Here is an 11,866-nt window from a genome sequence, read left to right as displayed (position 1 = left end):
TCCTTGTACACACCATCTTGTAAAAGGTTGCAGAAGAAAAAAATGTGTATAATAAATGTATGTTTATATTCAAACTATTATGCAGTGCACAATGAAAGGCATGTTTAGAGACTGCTCAGCTATTTGAACCCATGCCTGAACATGGACACATATTCTGCTGCCTGTGTAAATCCATCTCTGCAAGTAAAAGAGAATATATCATTTACTGATATTTCATCATTATTAGTACTAGGGGATGTACACAGCTGGGTTATCTACAGTGTGTTCCTCAGTGTCAGCATCCTCTTTTACTCCTTCTTTTTTGGATTTCCGCTGACATTTAGAGACACATATGACGTGTAACTGATATCATCAGTTTCAAAACTACTCATTAGTTTCAAAAGGCACAACACTTTCCAAACACTTCAGGATCTCAGTGTCAGTTAAACATCCATTAATACACAACAGTATGGCGTTGGCTGAAATGCTCACTCAGTTCTAAATGTGTCTCCGCTTTTAATTGAACAAGACACAGACAATGGCATTGTGACACTAAAGAAGATCTAAATGTTTTCATGAGTTTTCCCCCAATGTGTACAAACTATTTCACTAATAAAATATACAAATGTATCATAAAATTTACCCAATTGAGATCACTAGAACAATATCCATCCGACATGTAAAAGCAAATGGTAAAACTGTGCAACAAATCAGTTTGAAAAATCTATGAATGTGCTGCAGTCTTTATTTAAGAGAAAAAATTACAAAAACAATAATCATCATCCTTTATGATTCAAATAAACATCTAATCAAATGCATCAGTACAAAACTTTTACAGACAGGTTGCTACATGTCACAATATTCATACCTATAGTCTGACATATTACGTAAGTGGCCATTCCATTTCTTTGGCTCTGTGTTGTCTGACAGTTAGGTCATACTTATTGTGTTATGTTAGCCTCTCCTTACAGTAATTAAATACATATGAATATTTATCATATGAATATTTATCCCCAAAGCCAACAGTCCAAATTCAGATGAATCATTTTCTTTGGTGTCAGAACAGGGAGGGAAACAAGTATATTGATGGCATTCAGGTGCTCAATACACTAATGAATATACATGCATGGGTCATTTATCTGGCGACAATGACCTCACAGGTCAAATTTGTAAAATTGAAAAAGTGGTGGGGATGAAAAAAAAAACTTTGACTTTGACTATTTTTAAACAACAGCTGGTTTTGTTTGTCCAGGAAATCCCATTTAGCTCCATTATGGTACAGACTGAAGGCACAGAACCATAGAGCTCTTGCAGCCATTTGCTCCGTATGATGAAAACATTTCACTACCACCTTATTCAACAAAGGTTTAGCTCACAAAAGGCATCTCAACTTGTTGCAAAGTAAAATAAAATAAATACTGTATGTGTAATAAAAGGCAGTACTCTTTGATACCCGATCAGCGAACCAACTTCTTCAATCTCGGATAATCTTTACAACTTGTCTTGAAGGTTCATAAAAAAAGCAAAAAAAGGAATTTGATCCACACATTTATATTTGTGTAAAGATTATTAGCAATGTACAGTTTCATAATGTGTTTCTTTATGTCATGAGAAACCTTATACTTCAGTATTAAGGGCCGACATCTCTTTGCTCTGACGGGTGTCCATTGACTGTGTTCCAGTGAGAGACCCAGAAACATCGTCCTGGAAGGCAGCCTCCAAAACATTCATAAGGGATTTGCAGATTTGTGGATTTGCGGATTTATCCTTGAAATCTTGTCCCATGAACACATACAGCAGTGGGTTCAGGCAACTGTTGAGAAAGGCCAAGCCGGTTGCTATCGGGACTCCAATCGTGGTCACATGGTCTAATGTTTCACTTGCGTGACTAGCCATGTGATTCACCAACTCAATTAAAGCTATGATGTGATAAGGTGCCCAGCACAGGAAGAAAGTGGTGATAACGGCAGCGATGATCTTGAAGGGGCGACTTGAGTGGCTGGCCAGGGTGCGGTTTCTTCTGATGCGATGGATGATCACAGCATAACAGGAGACAATGACAGTGAAGGGGACAACAAATCCCAGGAGGAAGCGGGTGATGGTCATGGTCTGATGACGAAACTGTCGCAGCTGATTCACAGACAGCGTTTTGTAGTCATGTAAAAGCAAATGGTAAAACTGTGCAACAAATCAGTTCGAAAAATTGAAGATGAAAAATCAATGAATGTGCTGCAGTCTTTATTTAAGAAGAAAAATTACAAAAACAATAACCATCATCCTTTATGATTCAAATACACATCTAATAAAATGCATCAGTACAAAGACAGGTTGCTACATGTCACAATATTCATACCTATAGTCTGACATATTACGTAAGTGCAGGGTAGGAGATTTACATATTTTTGCCCCCACTGACTGAAATCCAGGGGCATTTTTTTTTATATGGCCATTTTTGAAACTTGTGAAATAACATTTAACCTTTGTTCAAAAATAATAAATATACTTATTTAGGCCCACAGTGTTTTCCCTACCATGATATTAATTATTATTAAACAAACTAAACGGCCTCATGTTATTGATCTTATCTACACGACGGCATGTCATTTCTGTCTCTCCATGGTCGCACGTTTACAACTCTTCACTGCTCTCGGTATCGCGCACGGCGGAGTTCCGCCCCGATGCGCACTTACACGTGTCCGAGCACAGGTGAGCGCTGAGCCACTCACACCAGCGGACAGAGAGAAAAGCAGAGTTTATCCTAAACACATGTAATACCTATTTTTAAACAACAGCTGGGTTCTTATGTCCAGGAAATCCCATTTAGCTCCATTATGGTACAGACTGGAGGCACAGAACCATAGAGCTCTTGCAACCATTTGCTCCGTATGATGAAAACATTTCACTACCACCTTATTCAACAAAGGTTTAGCTCACAAAAGGCATCACAACTTGTTGCAACAATATGAACATAAAGTGGTTCCATCAGATTGTAAATACTGTATGTGTAATAAAAGGCAGTAATCTTTGACACTCGATCAGCTAACCAACTTCTACATGAGCTTGACATGCTTCAATCTCAGATAATCTTTACAACTCGTCTTGAAGGTTCATGAAAAAAAGCAAAATAAAGTAATTTACACATATTTATATCTGTGTAAAGATTATTTGCTATGTACAGCTTCATAATGTATTTATTTATTTCATGAGAAACCTTATACTTCAGTATTAAGGGATGACATCTCTTTGCTCTGACTGGTGTCCATTGACTGTGTTCCAGTGAGAGACCCAGAAACATCGTCCTGGAAGGCAGTCTCCAAAACATTCATAAGGGATTTGCAGACTTTGTCCTTGAAATCTTGTCCCATGAACACATACAGCAGTGGGTTCAGGCAACTGTTGAGAAAGGCCAGGCCGGTGGTTATAGGGATTCCGATAGTGGTGACATGGTTTAATGTTTCACTTTGATAATACAGGAAATTCAGCATCTGTATTAAAGCCATGATTTGAAAAGGTGCCCAGCACAGGAAGAAAGTGGTGATAACGGCAGCGATGATCTTGAAGGGGCGACTTGAGTGGCTGGACAGGGTGCGGTTTCTTCTGATGCGATGGATGATCACAGCATAACAGGAGACAATGACAGTGAAGGGGACAACAAATCCCAGGAGGAAGCGGGTGATGGTCATGGCCTGATGACGAAAGTCTCGCAGCTGATTCACAGACGGCGTTTCATAGTCATCAGAAAAAGCAAAGTTGTTGAAGCAGATGGTGATGTCTTCACTGACAAATGATGGCTCAGTGTCCCTGAACACGAAGGATGGAATGCTGAGAATCAGAGCCAGAACCCAAACCCCCAGACTCACACAGGATGCCCTGCGCACACTTCGGTAGTTCTGGGTCCAGACGGGCCACACCACGGACACAAGTCTGTCCACGCTGATCACCATCAGAATGTAGATGCTGGCAAAGATGTTCAGGGCGGTTAATGAGCCGGTCACTTTGCACATGAACTTGCCAAAAGGCCAGTGGAAATTCAAAGCTGTGTAGGCAATACTCATGGGCAGAAATGCTGTGAAGAGGAAGTCGGCCACAGCGAGGTTGAGAAACCAAACTGTGTTAACTGTTTTCTTCATCTTGAATCCGGTCACCCAGATAACCACTCCATTTCCGAGCACACCAAGAACAAAGGCCAGGGAGTAAACAATGAGAGACATGATGTGGAGAGACTTTCTCAGCTCAGCATAATCATCAATGTACAAAGAGACATTATTTCCAGGTACATCTGATGTACTGATGTGATAGGAAGGGGTAGCATTCATCTCCATCATATTGATCCCTGCAATGGCAACATGAAGAAGCAATATAAATATAAAATATGTTGACATCTGGTTTAGTGAAGAAAAACAAAGTTCTATTCCATCCCTTGTTGCATTAGCTGAAGCTTGCCGTGCAGCAGCGTCATCAGTGGTAATAATGATCATCCTGTATGACAAGAAGTGGATCTACCCTGTCTGGTTAATTCTCAAGAGCCTCGAACGAGAACCAGATTGGATTTTTTTTTTTTTAAATCACCCACACACGCACTATGCCCTCTGATAGAAGCGGTTTAGTCAATATGCTTATCAATTATTTATAATGCCTTATTGTATAAGGCAATATAAAAATGGACCAAATCAGAATATTTGAGTGTCATATTTCCTTTTAACAACCTCGTTGGTTTAATCTCGCAAAGAAACCCATACAATTCTAAGAAGAAACAATACCTTTCTTGGTCGAGCGTGATCACGTCCGTAGCAGAAGTAATGAAATTGACAGATGAAAATTTTAGAAATGTGATTCAGTCACGGCAACGCCCACTGTGCGTCAAGGAGGAAGTACAGCCGGCACGCATCAGATCTTTTTTTTTTTACATCTCTTGTCAAGACATGTAAACTGTAAGTAAAACTCTAGTATAGTACTGGGTCAGGAAAGCTACGAGACGTTAGATGGCTTATAGTGTGTTTATAATGGGAACAATAGAACAGGCTACTTTGGGCTCCGAACGGCTCATAACACACACACATCAACATCCCCCCCCTCCCTCGCTCTCCAATCACAGGCACGCTTCACAGCTGCCCAGCTCATGAGACGTTCACTGACCTCCTGAACATAACATTCATAGCATAACATTTCCCTCAGTTCGTTACACTACCCTCCCCCACAAAGTCTCTCAGGTGGCCAGGGGGCCTCCGTTTCCTCTGAGGCTGCCGTCGGTGTTGGGGAGAAGGAAAAGGGGTTGCGGGGACATTGGGACCAAGGGCAGGGGAAGGGAGGGGCTGGGCCAGGGACACCAAGACCAGTCTGTGAAGGGACGGGCGGAGGGGGCACATTGGGAAGGGTGTGGGGGGTTGTCCGGGCAGAGTCCAGGGTTCCCCGTGTCCCAGGCTCTTGCCCTGGTGGGGTGACTGTGCCCCGGTAGGGGGCCAGCCTGTCTCTGTGAAGAGCGACTTTCCGTCCTCGTGGTGGCAGCTGGACCCTGTACACCACCTCTCCAAGTCTATCCAGGACTCGGCAGGGCCCCACCCACTCACTATCGAGCTTTGGGCACCTGCCCTTCTTCCTCTGAGGGCTATACAACCGGACCAGCTCTCCGACTTCAAAATGTCGTCCCTATTCATGGTACACCCAGCCGGAAAATGCATGAGATCTGTCTGCAGGGCCTTTCTTTGCCGTGCAGCTGTTGCAGCGGCGGCAGTAGTCCTCCACATCCCACCTATGTTGGCCCCAGTAGAACCTCTGGCGGAGGCGACGGAGGGTCTAAGTAACGCCGAAGTGACCAGATACCGGAGCTCCCTTAGGTGGTCGCTGTTGGGATCCGACCCAAGCGAGCACTGGCCTTATGTCAACATCCTCTTCCTGTTTGCACCCCCACTCTGCTGTGTCTACAGCTGTCAGTCCATGGCCTGCTGGCGTGCCCACCGGTCCCACTGCAGCACATTTCTCACAGGTTGCAGCCGCTCTTCTTCCTGCGCTTCTCTTTTCTCACAGTAGTTGCAGCCATCAGTGTTGCAAGCCGGCGTGAAAGCGCATCAGCATTTCTGTGGGGTGCCCCCGGTCTGTGGACCACAGTGAAATCATACGCCTGTAGCTCCTCAATCCAGCGTGCCAGCTGGCCTTCTGGCTCCTTAAAAGACATGAGCCACTGTAAGGCAGAGTGGTCGGTCCGAACTGTGAAGTGGAGGTCCCCAAGGTAAAATCTGAAATGTCGGATGGCACAGACCTTAGCAAGCACCTCCCGCCTCGTGACACAGTAGCGGCGTTCAGCCTTGTTAAACTGTCCGCTGTGATACGCCACCACTCTCTCTCCTTCAGGAGTCACTTGGGCCAGCACAGCACCTGCGCCTGCATTACTGGCGTCCGTGTCAAGGATGAAAGGCAGGGTGGGGTCAGGCGGTGAAAGGACTGGGGCCTCCACGAGGGCTCTCTGCAGTGAAGTGAAAGCTGCATGGCACTCCTCTGTCCAATCAAACACCACCCCTTTTTGCAGCAGGCGGAATAGTGGTATAGCTATGCAGGAAAACCCCCTCACAAACTTTCTATAGTAGGAGGCCAGGCCCAGGAAGCTTTTCAGGTCCTGCACAGTGCTGGGGGTAGGCCAATCCTTCACTGTCTGCACTTTATGATCCATGGTGCCGCCACCGCCGCCCCCAAGCTTGTGCCCCAGAAATGTGACCTCCCGTTGCATGAAGGAGCATTTCTGTGGGAGCAGCTTTAGACCTGCTGCTGCCACCCTCTCCAGCACCCGCCTCAGGGCCTTGAGAGCCGCCTGGAAGGACGCCCCATGCACCAGTATGTCGTCCAGGTACACAAGACACTCCTGCCGAGGGATACCAGCGAGTACCCGGTCCATTAGTCTCTCGAACATGGCAGGAGCATTGCAGAGGCCAAACAGAAGGATTTTAAACTGCCACAAGCCCCCATTAGTGATGAAGGCAATTTTGGCCTTAGCTTCAGGGCTGAGAGGGACCTGCCAATACCCGCTCCGCAGGTCCAAAGAGGAGTACTAGGCTGACCCTGCCACCGTGTCGAGGGCTTCGTCGATGCGTGGAAGGGGGTAGGAGTCATTTTTTGTGACTTTGTTGAGGGGTCTGAAGTTCACACAGAAACGCCACGCCTCTTTCTGCTTTTTGGGGACCATGACGACCGCCGAGGCCCAGGGGCTGGTGGAAGGATCAATGATTCCCGCTCGCTGCATCCCTTGCAGGGCTTTGTGGAGGGTAGTGGGGGTGGATCATTTGAGGGAATGCAGCTGGGAGCCACATCTGGATGACATGGCCACCAGGGAACGTGAGAGTTCCTCTCTTTGTGTTGATGACACAGTCCAAAGCCCCGAGAATATCCAGTCCCAGTATACAGTCCTCCAGGTTAGCAACCCACAGCGGGCAACGGATAGACTTTCTCCCCAGCCCCAGAGTCACTATTGGTTCCCCAACAATGGTAGTTCACTCTCCGGTGACCGACTGCAGTTTCACTATAGTGGGAAAAATATCAGTTCCATGTTTCACCACATGGGGCCTCACCAGGGTTGCTAACGAACCCGTGTCTACCAGTGCAGAGCAGCATGTCCCTCCAATGGCGAGCGGTGCATACCAACAGGTTCGACCCAGCACCACTAGTCGCTCCAGCTGACCATCAAAATCATCCGGTGGTCTGGTTGCCCCTATTTGGTCGGACGGTTCGTTAATTAGAGGGGCTGGGACAGGGTGCCAGGGGTCCGCATAGTCCCGATTATGCGGTCCCCGACTCATTTCCCTTGTCCGCAGTGGAATAGGGGCAGTGTCAGACCAGGTGGCCAGGCTGCCCACACCCCCAGCAGACTCTTGGTCGTGGCTTGTCTTGCCTCTCATCTCTCAAAGTGGCAGCCCTCACCAGCTGGGTTAGCTCCCCCACCCAGGCAGGCTGCGCCAACTCCATTTCAGTCTCACAAGCAGCTCTCCCCTTTGATGCTTTTTCAACTACTTTACCCAAGGCGCCAGCACACAGCATCTCTCTCTCCGTCGCTGACTCCAAGGCCTCCTGGAGCGACCCGGGGTGAGCCAGTAGTGTCTGGATGCACAGGTCAGCTGGCAGCAGGGCCTGGAGGAAATGGTCCCTAGCTAGCTAGCTCGCTCTGGATGGACGGGGGCATGTGGGTGTAGGTGCGGTGAACAAGCCCCTCAATGTCATTAGCGAGCTCCCTGAGCGGCTCCTCTGGCCGTCACTGTCTGCTGCATAGTTCAGAGCGGAGCAGGCTAGTGACAGAGCATTGTCCAAATCGTCGCTTTAGAGCCCCAATTAGTGCATCATAATCACTCCTATCATTGGGACTCAGCAGCAGCAGGCTTGATAAAGCGTCACCCATGAGGTACATCGCTAACTGGAGAGCTTTTACTTCAGTGGACCATCTACTGGCATGGGCCTCGCGGTCATTTCTTTTACCCGCTCTCGGTGCTCCATCGTCTGCCAGGCCCCGGCTGCACCGTTCCATTCTCGTTCGTCACTTTCTCCTTCCCGTTTACTCTCGAGACGGCTCCCCGACGTCATGTTTCTCACCGTTGACGAGCCTTAGCCACTTAGCTTCTCTGCTGCTAACCCGCGTGGCGATGTTGATGATAGCGAATGTTTTACTTCTGACACCAAATGTAGCGACCCTGGGTCTGGAAAGCTACGAGACATTAGATGGCTTATAGTGTGTTTATTACGGGAACAATAGAACAGGCTACTGTGGGCCGTAGCCAAACAACAGTAGAATCCCGTGAAAACCTCTGAACTAGCTTCACCTCTGCTCCGGGTCATAGACTCTGCTCCGAACGGCTCGCAGCACACACACAACCACATCCCCCCTCCCTCGCTCTCCAATCACAGGCACGCTTCACAGCTGCCCAGCTGCCCAGCTCATGAGACGTTCACTGACCTCCTGAACATAACATTCATAATATAACATTTCCCTCAGTCTGTTACAGTACATTACACTGAGCAGCATCATGTCAGTGCTGCTTTGCATTGACTGAGGACTTGTTTCCTAGATGAGAAAGATTATTTAGTTTTCATCAGGGAAATTGCACAAATCTTTCGCATCCTGTTTTTACACCCAATCTGTATTGTTTAAAAATTTTGAAACAAACAGCCACAATGTCACGGCAGTTTGGCATTAGTAATAAGTGCTCACAAATTTAAGGAACTAAAAAATGTTTCCACAAACAGCTCTGGCATCACTGCGTTGAAACGCTGTCTCCTACGGTTGCTGCTAATAATAATCCTGCTGACACCATGACATACAACACACTAGACATTATACTGTCCCTGTATTCCTAATGTTGACATTTGTTTTTATTTTGGGAGCCAATGAAGAGCATACACTTCAGATTTTAACAAACCAGTTTACCTGAAGAATATTCAGAATGAGACATATGCAGATCAAAGTCAGGTTAAATGAGACCCCAAAAGAGTCCAATTCAAGAGTTCAATTAGTTGTTATTGTAAATGGTGACTAGACTTATTCTAGACGTATTCTCACCGGCAGAACCCCAGTGAGAAGAGGGGGGTGGGGGCGACTGTTACATCTGCTCCTGCTGCCTACTTTCGCCCAGCTGATTAAAATGGGCTAAACCATCAGAAAAAACAAACATTTAAAGTGTGGAAAGATGAAGCTCCAGCAGGACTGTTTTGAAAGCCTGGATGAATTAGAGGTGAGGGCACTATTCAAAGTAAAAAAAAACTCTGGCCTTTCGGTCAGCTGACAAGGATGCATACAGCATCGCCAGAGCAGGACTGACAGCTGGCATCAAGGCGGAAAAGCGGAGGCGTGAAGAGACTGGTGGGAGAATCCTCAACACCCACAACACAAAAGATATGTGGTGATCCAGGATGTCACAAGCTACAAAAAGCAGGAGCTGCCTCATCATGTAGGAGGCCACGTTGACAGATTAGCCTCTAGATGGCCCCCTGCTGGCCACTGTCAGTATCCACAGTGGATGTGAGAAAAACCTGATGAGTATATGAGTAAAGTTGCTGGGTCTGATAACATCCTTGGTTGTGTACTAAGAACATGTGCCAACCTAACCGATGTCATCACTGATATTTTCAACCAATCACTGTCAAAGGAGAGTGTTCCCATCTGCTTCAGACAGACACCATCGCATGAATAAACTTCCAGATTAGCGTCCATGCATACTCCAACAACCGTTTCCTGCCCAGTCATTGTCCTGCCCTATTTCATTCTGATCCACCTGTTTCTAAAATAAAGATTTGGAACAGAAATGAAGTTGATAGATGCAGGTGCTTGACAGGACAAGCTGGTTGTCTTTTCAGTGTGTGTGTGTGTGTGTGTGTGTGTGTGTGTGTGTGTGTGTGTGTGTGTGTGTGTGTGTGTGTGTGTGTGTGTGTGTGTGTGTGCACGAGAGACACTATAGTTTGTATGTTATGAACAGAAATACTAGTTTCACCTTCTCACCCCAAGGTCTGTGCCATTCCTCCTCCACCATGTGCAACTCAAAATTATCTTGTAGTCCAGCAGCAAGAGATCTTGAAATCCTATGCATTTTCTATAAAGAGCATGATACATAAACTATATAGAAATGATGTTTCAAAGCACATCAATTTATTTTATAAAAAACAAATATCAACATCAATGGACTAAATACCACAAATCTGCAACATGGGGTCCAGCCGACAAAGTTGAGAAACTCTTTTTAACTTTACAAATAACTCATGGATACGTGAATTAATAACTCAATACGTGAATTAACCTAATAGGATTGTTCATTTTGATTCCTTTAGAAATGCTTTGAACACAAAATTATCATGTTGCCGTTTCCTTGAACTTCACCTCCGCCTCTTTTGTGTCTAAACCGTGAAACAGATCTTGGTGGTATCTGGCTCCTCTTCCTGGCCATAACTTATGTTATTGCACTTGATAAAAGAAAGTTGATACATACCAAAATAAAAAGTGTTTCCTTTCTGAATACATACTTTCTGAATATGGTAATACAGTGTGCGTGCCATAATAAAAACATTACAAATTGTCTTGTGTTCTTTGAATTTAATTTAGGCAATCTACAGCTACACCTTTTTAGGGTTTGTAGCATGTTGAAAATAACACAATTAATAGCCAAAACAAACTAATTACCACATAGTGAGCATCCAAATCAAACTGGATACTTTACAAAGTAATGGTATGTCATAAGAAAACAGGAAGGGAGCTCAACATGTAGACTTTCACGAGGGAAACTGAAAAATCAGTTAATCTACCTCAACATCCTTGCTCTGATTAAATCACTTGAACATGTGCAGTCGTGTGGAACACAGCATCACTTGCAGCAGCTGATTTGTATTTATTTATTTAAGATGTCACCCAGAGACAATCAAGACGTTCTAATCTAAGATTTCAAAATAAAAGCCTGCTCAAATCTCTTTCATGAGCTAACTTCAAATCACATTTCATGAACCAATTTAGCTCTAATTTCATATAAGATTTTGAAAGTAATGGTCCATAGTTACAAACTAATGTCATTTCAGATTTATAGTAGTCCAATCTCAAGGTGTCCCTCAGAGAAAATCAAGACATTGCCCCGGAGTTGGCCGGGCTTTTTCTGCTTTTTTCTGCTTTCTCCAAGTCAGAATGGCGACTTGGTCACGTGACACAAGAACAATGCGTCACGGTCATGAAATATCTTCAGAAAAAAAATATTTTTGTTTTAAAAGTTTACACATTTATTCCAGGTCTAAATCTGGAGGGGGAAAAACCCTTCCTAAACTTGTCGGAAAACGGAAGTACATCACATTAACTTTGACAATAAAGCAAAACATGACTTGACTTCCGATAAAAGCTGTTAGTAATATATATATATATATATATATATATATATATATA

The 11,866-nt window shown here is 45.0% G+C and overlaps 1 protein-coding gene across 1 annotated transcript; it reads right to left on the bottom strand.

Annotated features, from left to right (window-relative positions):
• Positions 1–3,191: 3,191 nt before the first annotated feature.
• LOC306745354 (chemerin-like receptor 1) lies at positions 3,192–4,295 on the bottom strand (the record flags this gene model as incomplete). Its single annotated transcript, XM_079228123.1, has 1 exon — positions 3,192–4,295. One exon carries the CDS (start codon positions 4,293–4,295, stop codon positions 3,192–3,194), a length of 1,104 nt encoding a protein of 367 aa, XP_079084249.1.
• Positions 4,296–11,866: the final 7,571 nt, after the last annotated feature.

The sequence above is a fragment of the Taurulus bubalis genome (genome assembly GCF_910589615.1).
Source record: "Taurulus bubalis genome assembly, chromosome: 12".
NCBI lineage: Eukaryota > Metazoa > Chordata > Actinopteri > Perciformes > Cottidae > Taurulus > Taurulus bubalis.
The sequence above is the reverse complement of the archived record's forward strand: the minus strand, read 5'-3'. Positions and strand labels throughout refer to the sequence as shown.